At 40.2% G+C, this 17205-nt stretch overlaps 1 protein-coding gene across 4 annotated transcripts in view; it reads right to left on the bottom strand.

The window, feature by feature from the left end:
- LOC128732471 (neurobeachin) overlaps window positions 1-17205 on the bottom strand; it is a 306950-nt gene that overhangs the window by 53281 nt on the left and 236464 nt on the right. For all 4 annotated transcript variants that reach the window (XM_053825722.1, XM_053825724.1, XM_053825723.1 and 1 more), the window contains exons 12-14: window positions 12707-13263; window positions 10377-12621; window positions 9886-10311 (exon numbers count right to left, since the gene is read on the bottom strand). In XM_053825722.1, the coding sequence (XP_053681697.1) occupies window positions 9886-10311; window positions 10377-12621; window positions 12707-13263 (3228 nt within the window). The remainder of the gene's footprint in view (window positions 1-9885; window positions 10312-10376; window positions 12622-12706; window positions 13264-17205) is intronic.

Raw genomic sequence — 17205 nt, 5'->3', positions numbered from 1 at the left:
CGTGCCCCACCTTTTCTTTAAAATTTAACTTAAAACAAAATAATTTCTGTAACCCAGAAATCTGCAGTAAATTGATTACGTAGTTCAAGCCGAATTTCAAGTCGAGTTATAAATTAAATTTCATGTTTAGTTCAGGCTGTACCTAATTTAGGCTTAATTTTAAGTCCAAATTCAATTCTAATTTTGTGCCCAATTTCAGCACTCTTCAAGATTAATTCTAGTTAAGTTTTCAATTCCTACTTTCTGTTCAATTTGAAGTCTAATTTCAACTTTAAGTACAATTTTACGTCCAATTCTATGTCCATTTTCAAACGCTTATATAATAGCTTTATCAAGCACTTGTTCCACCGGAATCAGCTGTACAATAGTTTATTAAGCTATTATCAAGCAAAAATACTACTTAGAATTTCAACAATGTTTTCAAATCCAGCTTCAAGTCCAATTTAAAACCAATTTAGATTCATTTTGAATTTTAACTCCAATTTCAAGTTCAGTGATGGGGAAAAACTCCAAAGAAAGGTAGGAAAATTACGGTCTGCCACATGAAAATATTTTTTTCTTTTTTGATTTGAAGTTTTAATCTCTTAATGATAAAATTTTCCTGATAACATATTTTGTTGTTCCTGAGTTATGGCTGAATTTGTTATGTCGACTGTAGAATTTGATATTGTCGTTTTTATTGGCTGTCAGTCTATTAAAAATTGAACCGATTTTGTAATCTTTCCAACGTTTCGGCTGTGTATTTTAGTCTTCATTAGGGATTGAATGTCTGCTCTCTGTCAAGTATCTGTGTCTCGTAGAAACAAGTAATTTCTACTAGACATAGATACTCGACAGAGAGCAAACAGTATTCAATCCCTGAAGAAGACTAAAATACACAGAAACGTTGGAAAGGTTACAAAATCTGTTTTTCACTTTTAATAGACTAACAGTCAATCAAAACGTGTTACGACTGAAAATTCACTCAAATCAAACTTTCATATCTCATGAACCAAACAGTACGCGGTACAACAGTTTCTTAAGAAAATGCGGGTGAATTTTCTTAGCACATCGGCAGATGGGTTACCGATGAATCTAGAAGTAGGCCGTCTCTTGCTCCTAGAGTAAAAGGAGCAGAAGATTCTCCTAGGAAAAGATGCTCCTTTCGGAGAAAAAACGGAAAAGAGCATTGGAAAAACCGTAGAAAATGGACCAAATGGGATAGAAAAAGGAAAACGCGAGAGAAAAAAGAATTTTTACCATGAAAAAAAGAAAACCGAAAAAATGGAGGAAAAATGGGACGTAAAAAGAAAAATAAGCAAAAATAAAACGAAGAAAATGAGAGAAAAAAGACAAAAACAAGGCAAAAAAGAGTTTGAAAGAAAAGGAGTGAGAACGGAACAGAAAACAAGAAAAAAGAAGGAAAATGAAGAAAATGAGGACAACTAAAAGAGAAAAAATAGAACAGACGAAGACGAAAAACAAGAATGAGAAAAAGACGAAAACTGAAAACGAAAAATGGAATAAAGGAAGAGAAGAAACGGAAAAGAGCATTAGGAAAACCGTGTAAAAAAGTTGGACAAACAGAATAGAAAATGAGGAAAACCGCGAGAGAAAATGAAAAAAATGACATGAATAAAAAAAGAAAAATGGGAGGGAAAACAGGACGAAACAAAATTGGGATGGGAAACGAAACGTAAAAAGAGAAATAAGTGTAAACGAAGAAAACGAGAGAAAAAATGGAAAACGAGGCAAAAGGAGAGGAGACCGGAGAGAGAAACAAGGAAAATGGAACGGAAAAGTCGAAAAATGATAAAAAAGAAAGAAAAATAATAAAGAAAATTCGGGCAAACTAGACAGAAAACAAAAAAAAACGGAACGAAAAAGGAAACAAAGAGAAAAGAAAAGGAGGAAATACGGGAGCGGAAAAATTAACAACGGAAAAATAGGAAAAATGAAGAAAAAAATGAAAAAGAAGCTAGGGCATAATAAGAGAAAGAACGAAATAGACGAAAACAAAAAAAAAATAGAAAAAGAGTTAACGGGACGGAAAGCAACGAGACTAGAAAAGACAAACTTACCTGCAATGGAAGAAAAGACGAAAAAGCGGAATAAAAAAACGAAAAAAAAAGGAAAATCAGGACTGCAAGAGATGAAAAACCGGACAAAAAGAGAAGAGAAAGAGGAAAGTGCGCAGCAAATAGTAAACAAACAGATGGAATATGTGACAGAAAAATAAAAACACGCAACGAAAATATGAGTAAACGAAGGAAGAAAATGAAGCCGATAGAGGAAACGAAGAAAACGAAAGAAAAAATTCAAACAAAATAAAAAAGGAAAAAGTTGGGATAAAATGGAAATAAAAAATGAGAAGGGATGGAAAAATTTGACAGATAAGGAAGAAACCTAGAAAACATGGAGTAAAAGACAACGGAGCCGAAAACATAACAGTGCAGCTAAACGAGGAACAATGGAACAGACGACGAAAACGAAAAACAAGAATGAGCAGATATCGAAAATGATAAAAACTGAAAACGAAAAAAGGAAAAAGGGAAGAGAAAAAACGGAAAAGAGCACTGGGAAAATCGTGAAAAAAAACTGGATAAACGGGATAGAAAAAGAAGAAAAACTGACATGAAAAGAAAACCGAAAGAAAAATGAAAGGGAAAACAGGACGGCAAAAAGTTAGGAGGGGAAACAGAAGATAGAGAAAAAAGTGGAAACGAAGAAAACAGCAGGAAAAAAGGGAAAACGAGGCAAAAAAGAGGAGACTAGAGAGAAAAAAGAGGGAGAATGGAAGGAGGGAGTAACATGAGACAAAAAGAGGGAAAAATTATAAAGAAAATGAGGTCCAACTAGGACAGACAAGGAGTAAAAACGAAATTAAAAAGGAAAAAAACGGAAAAGGAGGAAAAGAAAAAGAAATTAGGGGAGCAGAACAATTGAGAAACAAGAACAGATAAACTGGAAAATGGAAAGAAAAAACATGAAGACGAACGCGGTAAAGCAAAAAAACAGAACGTGACAGAGAAGGAAGCTAAGCAGGGCAAGAGAACGACGGAAGAGGCGAAAACAAAAGAAGGAAAAAAACTGAGCTGAACGCAACGAGACTAGAAAGGAGGGAAAACTGACCTGCAAATGACCTGACCTGAAGAAAAGACGTAAAACGGGACAGAATAGTGAAATAAATCAAAAGCAAAATCAGTAAAACTGAAAGGGTCGAAAAACGGGACAGAAAAAAAGAGAAAGAGGTAAGTGAACAGCAGAAAAGAAAAACGAAAACGAGACAGATAGAGAGGACAGGACAGAATAAGGAAAAAAAAACGTGACAGAAAAAAATTCAAGCGAGGAAAAGGCAAAAAACGAAACAAGAAACGAAAACGTAAAAAAAAGAAAACAGAAGGAAAAAGAATAACAAAAAACAAAAAAACCGTAAAAACAGAATTCAAACAGGATATGAAGAGAGAAAGATAGGACTGAATGGAAATGGGAAGGGGTGGGAAAATTAAACAGAAAAAGAAGAAAAGAAGAATAAACATGGATCAAAGTTAAAAGCAAAAGGTAAACTAAAAATAAAAATACGAAAAATGGGAAATAAAAAAAGGAAACCGAAGAGCAAGGGGAAACGGAGCAAAAAATAGAATAAACATGACAGAAATAAGACAAAACAGAGTATCTAAAAGAGGAAAAAAAGGAACAGACGAAGACGGAAAATAAGAATTAGAAGAGTAAGTTCATTTCTGACACGTGTTTTCTTTGTTTTGTTTTCTTCCTTTCCTGTCCCATTTTTCCTAATTGTCAGTCCTGTCTTTCCTCTTGTGTTTCACTCATTCTTTTACAATTTTTCCTTCCTTTTTCCTTTTCATGTTCCAAGTGTTCGACATTTTCTAGCTGTTTTTTTTTGTTGTCTTCGTCTGTTTCATTTTTCCTCTTTCAGATGCCCTGTTTTTTCTATTTCCTGCTCTGTTTTGCTCTTCGGTTTTCTTTATCATCTTTCATTTTGCATGTTTTGAGTTCTACCTTTTTCTTCGGTATGTTTTTTCTGTTTGTCTTCTCTTTCCAATTTCAATTCCTATTTTGAATCATATTTTTTTTACGCTATTCTTATTTCCCCTTTTAGTTTCTCTTTCCTTTCTTGTTTCGTTTTCCATCTTTTTCTTTCCCGTTTTTCAACCTTCTCCGTCACGTTTTTCCTTAACCCGTCTACTGTTTATTTGTCTCGATTTCTTTCCTCTTCTCCAGCGGGTTTCCTTTTTTCTACCCGTTGTTCTCGTTCTCTTTTTCTTCTTTTTCAGCCATGTTTTCCCCCTTTTCGGTTCTAATGAGTCTTGTCTTCCTCTTGTCTTTTTTGCTCTATTCTTCGTCTTTTTTTCATCCATTTCACGGCTGTTTTTCGTCTTTTTCTGTCTCGTCCATTTGTATATTTTGTTTCATCTGTTCCTTGTTAATTCCTACTTTTCCTTCTTTCCTGTTTATTCCGTTGTTTTATTTCGTTTGTCTGTTTATTTTAAGTTTTATTCCGTTTGTCTTCTGTTTTCATTTTTTCTTTCTATTTTCCTCGTTTGAACAAAAAACGTTTCTAATTTATTTTCTATTTTTCTTTTCCTCCTTTTCAATCCCATGTTTTCTTTTTTTGTTCCGTTTTTCCTGCTTTTCTGTTCAGTTTGTCCTCATGTTCCTTCTCGTTATCCTCGTTTCCTTTGTTTTTTTTTCAAAAAATTAGTAAAGAACAATAGGAAAAACGCAACAGAAAATAAGAAAAAATGATCCGACGTTATGGTCCGATTCTGATCAAAAAGGTGTTCTATCTAGCTCACATGCTGGTCAGATTTTGATCGGATTCTGGTCCATATAGAGGTGTAGATTGTGCTCCAGGCTCTGAACAGGATCTAGTTAAGATTGTGGTCCAGATTCTGATCAGATTCGGATTCATATTTAAGTCCACTTTGTAATCAGTTGCTAATCAGATTCTAGTGTACATTCTGGTTCAGATACTGGTCAATTTGTAATCAAATTCCAGTCTAGATTCTAGTCTAGATTCGGGACTAGATTGTGGTCTAGATTGCGGTTCAGGTTTTATTTAGATACTTAGATACTGATTCAGATTCTGGTCAGATTGTGGTTCAGATTGTGATCAGTATCTAATCAGATTTCAGCCTAGATAAAGGTTTAGATTCTGACCCCGATGTTGATCAGATTATGACCCAGATTTTGGTCAGGTCAGATGTCAGATCTAGAGTTTGGTTGAATTCTGGCCCACATGCAGGTGCAGATTGTGGTACAAATTTTGATCAAATTTTGGTTCAGATCAGTTTCTGGTCAGATTCAAGTCTACATTGTGGACCAAATTGTGGTTTAAATTATAATGAAATACTGATTCATATTCTGATCAGATTCCTATTAGATTATAGTCCAGATGCTGGTCAAATCATGGTCCAGATTATGGTAAGATTCTGTCCCAGAATCTGGACAAATGCTGGCCATATTTCTAGTCAAATTCTGGTTCTGATCCAGATTTTGGTGAGATTCTGGCCCACATGCAGGCCAGTTTTTGATCAAATTCTAGTTTTGATTCTGGTTCAGATTGTGGTCCAGATTTTAGTCAGATTCTGTCTCAGATTATGGTAAGATTAGTCCAGATTCTGGACAAATGCTGGTCATAATTCTAGTCAAATTCAAATTCTGACCCAGATTTTGATGGAATTCTGGCCCAGATGCTTTCTTGATCATTGATCAAATTCTAGTCTAGATTCTCGTTCAGACTGTGCCCCAGATTCTGGTTCAGTTTCTGGCCCGGATGCTCGTAAGATTTTGACCCAGATTGTTTAAATTCAAATTCTGGGCCAGATTCTGATCAGTTTCTGGTCAGATTCTAGTCCAGATTTGAGACCGATTTGAGTCGGATTTACACGGAATTTAGGGCCGATATTGGTCGGACTTTAATCCGAATGTGAAGGCGATATCAATTTCATTCCTATTTGGAACCGATTTGAGTTAAGTTCATTCCCGACTCTGGTTCAGATTCAGGTCAGAATATGGTCCAAATTTTGATCAGATCCTGGTCCAGCTTCTAATGAGATTCTGGTCGGATTGTAGTGTAGATTATCGTCTAGATTGTAGGTCAGATTTTGGTATGATTCCGGCCCAGTTGCTGGTAAGACTTTGGTCAGATTTTTGTTCACTTTCAGGTACAGATTGTAGTCTAAACTCTGGTCAGAATCTGGTCCAGATTCTATTCAGATTCTGATTCACATTCAGGTTCAAATAGTCAAATAGTCTAGGTTGTGATCAGTTTCTGGTCAGATTTTACTCTACATTCCATGGTCCACATTGTGGTATAGATTTTAGTCAAATACTGGTCCAGATTCTGTTCGGATTCTTATCAGGCTCTGGCCCTGATGCTGGACAAATTATGCTTCAGATTCTAATCAGACTCTGGCCCAGATTATGGTGAGATTCTGACCCAGATTCTGGCCATAATTCTAATCAAATTCTGGTTCAGTCTCTGACGCAGATTTTGATAGCATTCTGGACAAGATACTGGTCAGATTATAGCTCTGATTTTGACTAGGATTCTAGTCAGAATACGGTAAGATTCTGACCCGGGTTCTGGCGAAATTCTGGCCACAATGCTAGTCCGATTCTGACAGATTCTGTAGAAGCAGATGGTGGATTGTGGTAGTTTCTAGTCAAATTGCAGTTCAGATTCCAATAAAATTCTGGTTCAGATCGTGGTTTAGATTATGATTAGTTTCTGATCAGTCGAGATTCAGGTCTCGTTTGTGACCCAGATTGGAATCAGCTTCTGATCAGATTACAGATCTAGATTGTGCGGATTGTGGTCCAGACTCTGGTCTATTCTAGATTATACTTAAATTCTGATTCACTTTCATGTTTAAAATTGTGATCAGTTTCTGATCAGATTCTAGTCTACATTCTGGTTCAGACTGTAATCAGTGTCTGATCAGATTCTAGTCTACATTCTGGTCCAGATTGTGGTCTAAATTTTAGTCAAATACTGGTCGGATTCTTATCAGCTTCTGGCCCAGATACTGGACAAATTATGGCTCAGATTCTAACTAAGATTCTAGTTAGATTCTAGCCCAGAATATGGTGAGATTCTGAACAAGTTTTGGCCATGATTCTAGTTAAATTCTGGTTCAGATTCTAATCCAAATCCTAATCTGATTCTGACCTAGATTTCGGTGGGATTCTGCAGATAAGATTATGATCAGATTCTGGCCCACATGCAAGTGCAGATTGAGCTCCAGGTTCTGGTCCAGTTTCTAATCAAATTCTAATCTAGATTCTGGACTAGATTCTAGTTGATTACTGATTCAGATTATGGTCAGATTGTGATCAGTTTCTGATCACATTTCAGTCTAGATTCAGGTTCAGATTGTGGTCCAGATTCTGACCCAGATCCTGGTCCAGATTCTGATACAGATGATGGTCGGAATTTGGCCCAGATTTCGGTTATGATTTTGAACAGTTTCGGACCAGATTTTGGGCCAGACTCTGGGCAGATTTTAATTTAGATTTTGGTCGGATTCTGGCCCACATGCTAGTAAAATTTTAATCAAGTTCTGGTCAGAGTCTAATCTACATTCTGGTTCAGATTGTGGTCTAGATTTTAGTCAAATACTGGATTCTGGCTGGATACTGGATTTAGTCAAATACTGGAAGATACAGGTCAAATTATGGCCTCAATTCTGAGAAAGATTCAGATTGTGGCCTAGATTATAGTGATATGCTAAATCAGATCCTGATTCATATTCTGGTCCAGATTCTGACCTAGATTTTGGTGGGTTTCTAGTCCAGAAGGTGGTTAGATTTTGACCCACATGCAGGTGCTGATTGTGCCTCGGACTCTGGTCATGAGCTAGTCAAAATTGTGGTCCAGATTGTAGTCAGATTCTGATTCATGCCGCACGGGGACTAACTTAACCTATAAATTCTGTTTCAAATTTCGGTTCACATTGTGATCAGTTTCTGATCAGATTCTAGTGACATTCTGGTCCAGAAACAAGTCAGATTATGGTTCAGATTCTGGCCCAGATGCTGGTCAGAATATGGCTCAGCTTCTGGTCAAATTATGCCCCAAATTCTGATCAGATTGTGGTCTAGATTTTGGATGTATTTTGGCCCACATGATCAGGTCAGATTTTGATCAGGTTCCGGTCCACACGCAGGTGCAGTTTCTGGTCCAGATTTGAGACGGATCGGGACCGATTTTGGAAGGAGTTTATTTCAACTAGGACCGATTTTGGACCCATTTTAATCCAAATGTAAAGGCGGTACCAATTTCATTCGTATTTGGGACCGATTTGAGTCAGGTGAGTCCGATTGTGGTCATAACATGGTCCAAAATTTGGTCAGATCCTAGTCCTGGCTTCTAGTAATATTATGGTCGGATTCTAGTACAGATTCACGTATAAATTCTGGCCCAGATTTTGGTCGCATTCTGGTCCTGGACATGCTAGTAAGATTTTGATCCAGACTCGGGTCCGGATTCCAGTCAGATTGTGGTTCACATTCAGGATCAAATTGTGATGAGTTTCTGGTCAGATTCCAATCTACATTTTGGTCCAGATTGTGGTCTAGATTTTAGTCAAATACTGGTCGAGATTCTTGTCAGATTCTCCTCAGATTTTAGCCCAGTTGATGGGAAAGTTGTGGCTCAGATTCTGACTAAGATTCCAGTCATATACCGGCCCAGATTATGGTGGGATTCAGATTCAGATTTTGGCTAAATTCTGGCCATGAATCTAGTCAAATTCTAGTTCAGATTCTGGTCCAATTCTGACTCAGATTTTTGGTCGGATTCACGCACAGATGCTGGTCAAATTTTGATCCGATTCTGGACCACATATAGGTTCAGATTGTGTTCCCGACTATAGTCAGGAATTAGTCAAGATTGTGGTCCAGATTCTGGTTCATATTTAGGTCCACACTGTGATCAGTTTCTGATCAGATTCTAGTCTAGATTCTGGTCCAGATTGTGATCAGTTTATGGTCCGATTCTAGTTCGCATTCGAGTCCAAATTGTGGTTAAAATTTTAGTCAAATACTGGTCCAGATTCTAGTCAGATTCCGGCCCAGATTCTGATTAAGATTCTAGTCAGATTCTTTCTGACTCCGATTCTAGTCAATTACTCTTTCAGATTCTGGCCCGGGTTCTTGTGCCATTCTGACCCAGATTTTGGTCGGATTCTGGCCCAGCTGCTGGTCAGATTTTGATCAAATTCTGGTCGTACAGGAGCAGATTGTGCACCAGACTCTGATCAGGACTAGATCCGGATTGTGGTCCAAATTTTAATCAGATTCTGGTCCAGATTTTGACCCAGATGTTGATCAGAATTCTGGCCCAAATTCTGGCTTAGATATTGCTCGGATGCTGGCCCATATGATGGTAAGATTTTGATCAGGTTGTGGTCCAGATTCTATTCAGATTCCCCGTCCAAATTCTGGTCAAATTCTAGTACAGATTGTGGTATAGATTGTGATTAGTTTCTAATCAGATTCTAATCTAGTCTAGTTCGGATTCAGGTTCAGTTTGTAGCCCAGATTCTAGACAGATATTGGTCCAGATTGTGGTTCAGGTTGTGATCCAGATTTGAGTCATATCCTTGTCCAGTTCCTGGCCCAGATGCAGGTCAAACTATGGCCTAGATTTTGATCAGAGACTGGCCCAGAATCTAATAGGCTTGAGTAGTTTATCGCATTTGAAACCATTATTATTTCGTAAGAATTAAAAACCGCTCCAAAACGCGCATTTCCCAAGTTAACAAATTTCCCAAAAGTCATCCATTCTTCATGCTTTACTCCTAGCTAACAAGAAAACCCTTCGTTCCACGCCCTCCCGTGTGCAACCGTTGGAATTTTGTGTGTTTGCGCAGCACTTACCACATCCCGATAGATGACCGCCCGCAGCCGGTTGATGTCCATGTCCTGCAGCAGCTTCTCCGGATCCTTGACCGGGCTCATCGGTCCGGACAGCGACTCGATGATTGTCTTCGACGTTGTCTGCGCACCCCGAATGAGGGCCTGCAGATGAGCACCGCCAGGGATGTCCTTGAGCGACATGCCATTGTACAGCCCACGGGTGCGTTCCTTGCACTCCAGACAGTTACGCACCGCACAGGTGCAAACCAACCGTAGACATTGGCGCAGAATGCCACCACTGGACATATTCTTTTCTGCTTCCAATTCGCCGAAGTTCAGGGAACTGGCGAAGATCAACACGTCGGCCATGTTGACCAAACGCTGCAGGAAGGAAACGGCCACGTCCAGCGGCATGCCCTGGGTAGGCTCCAGAACGTCAAGCTCGGACTGTGTTCGAAAGATGAAAACAATTATAAAAAACAATTTTTTTTAGGGGGGAGGATGTTACTCACATTGGGAGACGTGGCACTGGCAAGCAGCGGCAGCAAGCCGCCACAAGCGATGATCAGATTGTCGGCTAGCTGCGAGATTAGGTGAACGGTGTTCACCACGAAGATTGCATTTTCGGCAGAGTTGACAAAATCCAGAACACTCTTGGTGGAGTGCGACCGCCACACCTGGATGTCCGTTTCCAGCGAGAACAGCACATCCGACAGCAGCCGCTGGTGGATGTAGGACCACTTGAACTCCGGTATCCGGAAGGGGGGCCGCGTCGGTCCGGGTGAGAACATTGGACGGGTTGAGGCCGACTTGGAGCGTTGCGCTTTCGAAGCCCCGGCTCCGGACGGCTCGACGAAGTGCACCGGCGGCGAATCGGTCGTGGTGCTAGTTGAGGCATTGACTGCCGTTTTCTTGGCGGTTGTTGGGAGAATGGTGACCTGACTTGCTGTGGTGCTGCTAACCGTTTCGCTTTTGTTCAGACTGGCTACCGTCGCTGGAGTGTCCGGAACTTCACTCTCATCGTCGTCATCGTCGTCTTCTTCGTCGACCTCACGCTCTTCGTCTTCTTCCAGTTCTAGTTTGCGTTCGATGGAGGACTCGTTGCGAGCGATCTCCGCTGAGACGGTGTCTAGCTTTACAATGGAGAGTTCCTTCTCCGGACTGGACTCCGTGCTCATCTGTTCCGGTTCGTCGGCCGGTTCTGGGGTACAGACCTGCTCTGCTCGCACGACCGCTTCGGTGATAATGGATTCGACAACTTCCTTAACCTGAGCTTCGATTTCGGTTTGTTCAGCACTTTCCGGAACCAAACTAACGTCACCCTCCTTCAAACTGTTTTCGACCAGTTCATTCACGATCTCCGAAATCATCTCCTGCACCTGCTCTTTACTTTGTTCTTCATCTTGGCAAACTTCGCTATTGCTACTTAGATTATTATTGTTTAAATTGTTGCTATTACCACTAGTTATTGCACTTGATGCTACACTATCAGTCTTCTGCGTAACACTGTCCGTACTGTTGCTGCTACTATTGTTGTTGTTCAACGCATCATCTTCCCCAGTGCTTCCGGCCGTTGCACTGCCAGATGTTTTCAACGATAGCACACCCTTCACCACTTCATTAACCGCCAGCTCGATTTCCTCGTCTTTAATCACCGGCGACGACGTCGCCTGCTCCGCACTGGAATCCTGCAACTCCTCTTCGGTTTGCTTCAGCAAACTCTCGGACTTGCTTATAATCTCCTCCACGATTCCTTCCACCACCTGCTCGGGAACATTCTGACTCTCCTTCAGCGATCCGATCTCCAAAGCCCTCTTCAACTCACTCTGCGACAACTCTTCCTCCTCTTCCTCTAACTCCTCCTCACCTTGCTCTTCCTCCAGCTCCTCCTCTTCCTCTTCTTCATCGAACTCTTCCTCCTCTTCCTCAACCCCTTCGTGACCATTTTCTATCACCCCACGAAGCTTTGCCTTATCGTCCTCAACAATCGCTTCCTCCGGCTCGCAAACACACTTCTTCGTCGGTCCTTCAATAGCCGCCAGCTCTTGCTTCTCCTGCCTTTCCCGCTCATCATTCCCGCTCTCCCCACCACCGGCTCCTCCACTACCGCCAGCTCCCCGCTCCCAACCACTAATCGTACTAATCGGCCGCTGCTGTCTCAGCGCCGGATCCGTAATGTTGTCCGTCCGATGCTTCTCGTAATGCTCATACATCTGCGCAAACTGCAGCTTGAACTCTTCGTAGGAAACCTTCGAGTGCACGATCGCCAGCGTATCAACCCACACCCGCCAGCCGCCGTACTCGTACTTGATGGCATGATGCAACAGCATCCGGAACAGCGAGTACACCATATCCGACAGCTTTTGCTCTTCGGAGTTCTTCGGATGAATGTAGGCCATCGCAATCAACCACTCCTGCCAGACGCTCATCTGCAGCACCGTGCGCCGATTTTCGCGATTGTTATTGCACAGCAGGGTCATATCCGATAGGAAGAGTTTCTTCACCTCCAGCAGCTGATCGCTTTGCTTCGACTGGCGGATCAGTGTGGCGACCACCTTCAGTATCATGGGATTCTCCAACCGGTAGTGACTCTCCGGTTCCGGATGTTTGGCGTACAGAATTTGCTGCGAGATGTGTTCGGTCATAATTTCGTACAGGACGTTGTACGTTGGCAGCGAGAGGGATTCCTCGTACAGAAGCAACCGCTCCGCTAGGAGCGTGTACAGATTGTGGGGCGACATGACGTCGTATTTTCGTCTGATTTTTTGTGTTAATAAAAAGAAAAAAAAGGAAAGGTTTGTACTTACTTGAGTGTGGGTGTTTCAGTTACAGGCATACTTACTTGTGGGTGCTGCGAGACAGGAAGAAACCGAGCAACTTCAGGGCTTGTAGCCGAATTAGCTGGCTCTCGGCGGCCAGGAGCTTGAAGATGGTGCGAACGCCGTGCTTCACGTCGAACGCCGGTACCATCGAGCTCGGATGTTCGGACATTAGGGAAATCAGCATCTGCAGCACGTCGTGCAGATTCTCGTCCTCGTGCATCGTCATCAGGTAGTTCAGGATGCTCTGAAGTTCGTCATCCTTCACTCCGTTACCGATCGTAATTAGCTGTTTCAGAAAGAGTAGTATGTAGGCTCTGATCGCTAGGATATCTTTCTGAGCCGGTCGGGGTCCATCCAGCCCTTTCGGCGTGATACCCGACTTGGCCCGTGGGTTAACGACCCAGTAGTAGAACTTGAGCGTATGAACCGTCTGCAGGACGGTGCTAACCCGCCGGACGTTGCTGTAGATCTGGGTGTCGCTGAGGAACTCCGTCGCCAGGTAGGCGTACAGCCGGGCCTGTACCGTGGCCGGAGTGTAGATCCACAGCGACGGGTTGAACAGCACGTGGTCCAGCAGCTGCCAGGTAAGGAAAGAGAAACAGAAAAGCTTCATTTTAACTTTGATTTTCATCTGTCCTGCCACAAGCCGATTGTACTCTCTGGCATGCAGCATGGAGGTTTGGTTGGTTTTTTTGTTGCAGGATTATCGTAAAACGTAAACAAAACAAAACACAGTTACGACAGCATTCAAAGACAAATGGGGGGGGGGGCGAGTTAGGAGGAGGTGGGAGGTCGAGAGATTTTTTTTTGTTTTGTTTGTTTTCTGGGGTAGATCGAATATCGAACGCACGTGCAGTGTGGTGACAGCGGTTATATTTCTACGTTAAAAGCAAAACAAACGCACTCTAACACAAAACGAAAACGTACAATGACATGCAAAAAGAATGAAAAATATTGTATAGGTTTACTATAAATATTATCCATGTGACTGATAAGAAACATAAATTGTACTGATATAATATTTCAAGTCCCGCAAGGAAGTAGCACAGGACTTTTTCTTCTCTCTTCCGGCAGTCGACATTGAATACGTAAATTTTTAAGACAAAGTTAAAAGCATGAATTTTTTAGCGCTTAAAACAATACAGGTTAAAATTTAAAAAAATATTTCGAATTTTAGAATAGAAATTTAAAGAGGCAATGTTCGGGACAATCCGAGGAGTTTTCTCGGAAAATAAGAGAACTCAAGTATTAGAACCATCCAGAATCATTCTATAACGTATTCCTGGGCACCTTTTCTTTCCATTTATCAGCTAAAGAAATATTCTTCAGCGGTATTAAACCTAGTTTAGAACTGTTTTCTTTTTGGCATTTTCTGGGCTTTAGAAGGGATTCTTTTTTAAGTGATTTTAGAAATAATGTGTTCTTAGACTTAATTTGGGATTATTTTAATTTTTGGGGCCATTCATGGGGTTTAGAAGCATTTTCATTTGTCTTTTAGACGATTTAAAATTTTATTTTTAACCACGATTTTTAAGTGGTATTAAACCTGGTACAAATTTGAAAAAATGTGGACTAAACTCTGATGCAGGTCTGGATCTGGTCCTGAATATGATCCACATCAAGTCTGCTCCAAGTTCTGACCCAAAAAATCTGATGCAAAAATGGGGTCCAAATTTGATTCATTTGATGGTTTATATTGTCCATGTCCATGTCCAGAATCTGGTCCGAAATTTAATCAAAAATTTGGTTCAAAATATTATCCAAAATCATACCCACATCTAATAAAAATATAGTCCAAAACTTGATTCAAAATCTGATGGAGGTCCAACATCTGGTTCAGGTCCAGAATCTAATCCAATATATGGTCAAAATCTAATAAAAAATATGGTCCAAAATCTGGACAAAATTTGATAAGAATTGTGGCCCACGATTTAGTCTAGGTCCAAATAACGGCCCAGGTCTAGAAAAAATGTGGTCCAAAGTATGGTTCACAATCCAGTTAAAATCTGTCTCGAAATCTGCAACAAAATTGGATTAAAAATGTGGTACACGGTTCAGTCCAGACACAGACTCCGGCTCAAAATCTAATCCAAAATTTTGTAGGTGGTTTAAAATCTGTTTACAAAAGTGTTCACGAATCAGGCCCAGGGCCAAAATCTGATGTTGGTCTAAAACCTGGTCTCACATCTCATCCAGAAGCTGGCCAAAAATGTGGCCCAAAATATTATATACTTTGATAGAAATGTGACCCAAAATCTGTCGGAGGTCCAACATCTGGTTCAGGTCCTGAATCTGGTCCAAAATATGGTCAAAATCTAATAAAAAGTATGGCCCAAAATCTGGAACAAAATTTGATAAGAATCGTGGCCCATGATTTAGTCTAGGTCCAAATAACGGCCTAGGTCCAGAATCTGGTTGATGGTTTAAAACCTGATAAAAAATGTGGCCAAAAATCTGGTTTATAATCTGGTCCAGTTTCAGAGTCTGGTTTAAATTTTGATCCAAATTAATTTCAGAAAACTGATTCAATTATGATAAAAAAAGTGGTCCAAGATCTAGTCTAGAATCTTATGCAGCTCCTAGATCTGGTGCAGGTCCAGAATCTAAATAAAAATCTGATCAGAAATGATGCACAAAATCTTATCCAAAATATAGTCCAAATCTGATAAAAATTTGGCCCAACATCTGCCTGGCCCAAAAAATCTGATTCAAAAATGTGGTCCAAAATCTCGACCACAGTTGATCCAAAAATTGGTTTATATTCTGGTCCATGTCCAGAATCTGGTCCGGAATTCAATCAAAAATTAGATCCGAAATATTATCCAAAATCTGATCCACATTTCATAGAAATGTGGTCCAAAATCTGATGCAGCTCCAAAATCTGGTTCTAGTCTAGAATGTCAAGACCATGTTTAAAATCTGTGGCCCAAAATGTGAACCAAAATGTGGTCCCGAATCTGATCCAGGCTCAAATGCTGCCCTTGGTCTAGAATGTGGTTCAAAATCTGGACCAACACCTCATTCAAAATCTAACAAAAAATGTGATCCAAAATATTAAAGAAATTTTGGTGCAAATTTGATAAAAATGTGGGTCAAAATCTGATGGAGGTCCAACATCCGGTTCCGGTCCAGAAGCTAGTCCAAAGACAACAACAACAACAACAACAATAATCTAAAATTTGATATAAAATCTGGTTCAAAATTAAATAAAAATTACGTTGAAAATGTGGTCCTGGTCCAAAATCAGGTTTTAGTCCAGAATTTAATGGAATATTTGGTCCATATTCTGATCAAAAATGTGGTCCAAAGTATGATTCACAATCCAGTTCAAATCTGTTTCGAAATCTGCAACGAAATTTGATAAATATGTGGTACACGATATAGTCCAGACACAGACTCCGGCTCAAAATCTAATCCAAAATTTTGTAGGTGGTTTAAAATTTGATTACAAAAGTGTTCCCGAATCAGGTTCAGGGCCAAAATCTGGTGTTGGTCTAAAACCGGGTCCCACATCTCCAGAAGCTGGTCAAAAATGTGGTCCAAAATATTATACAATTCGATAAAAATGTGATCCAAAATCTGACGGAGGTCCAACATCTGGTTCAGGTCCAGAATCTGGTCCAAAATATGGTCAAAATCTAATGAAAAGTATGGTCCAAAATATGGAATAAAATTTGATACGAATTGTGGTCCATGCTTTAGTCCACTCTGGTTTATAATCTGGTCCAGTTTCAGAGTCTGGTCTAAAACTTGATCCAAAATTGTATCAGAAAACTGATTCAATTCTAATAAAAAATGCGATCCAAGATCTAGTCTAGAATCTTATGCAGCTCCTAGATCTGGTTCAGGTCCACAATCTGAATAAAAATCTGATCAAAAATGATGCACAAAATCTTATCAAAAATACAAGCAAAATCTGTCACAAATTTGGCCCGAAATCTGCTCCAACTGCATAGTCTGGCCCAAAAAATCTCATCCAAAAATATGGTCCAAAATATGGTTTATATTCTAATCCATGTCCAGAATCTGGTTCGGAATTTGATCAAAAATGTGGTCCAAAATATGATCCAGAATCTGTTGCAGGTCCAAAATCTAGTTCTGATCTAGAATGTGGCCCAAAATCTGATCCAAAATGTGGTCTCGAATCTGATGCAGACTCAAATTCTGTCCTTGGTATGGAATGTGGTTCAAAATCTGGTCCAACACCTCATTCAGAATCTGATATAAAATCTGGTCCAAAATATTAAAGAAACCTTGGTGCAAATTTGATAAAAATGTGGGCCAAAATCTGGCTGGAGGTACAACATCCGGTTCAGGTCCAGAAGCTAGTCCAAAGACAACAACAACAACAAAAACAATCTAAAATCTGATTCACAATTAAATAAAAATGACGTTTAAAATGTGGCCCTGGTCCAAAATCTGGTTTTGGTCCAGAATTTATTGGAATACGTAGTCCATATTCTGATAAAAAAATGTGGTCCAAGGTATGGTTTACAATCCAGTTCAAATCTGTTTCGAA

Source organism: Sabethes cyaneus, chromosome 1 (assembly GCF_943734655.1).
Source record: "Sabethes cyaneus chromosome 1, idSabCyanKW18_F2, whole genome shotgun sequence".
Taxonomy (NCBI): Eukaryota; Metazoa; Arthropoda; class Insecta; order Diptera; family Culicidae; genus Sabethes; species Sabethes cyaneus.
Note: the sequence above shows the minus strand (reverse complement) of the source record. Positions and strands in the feature narration are given on the sequence as shown.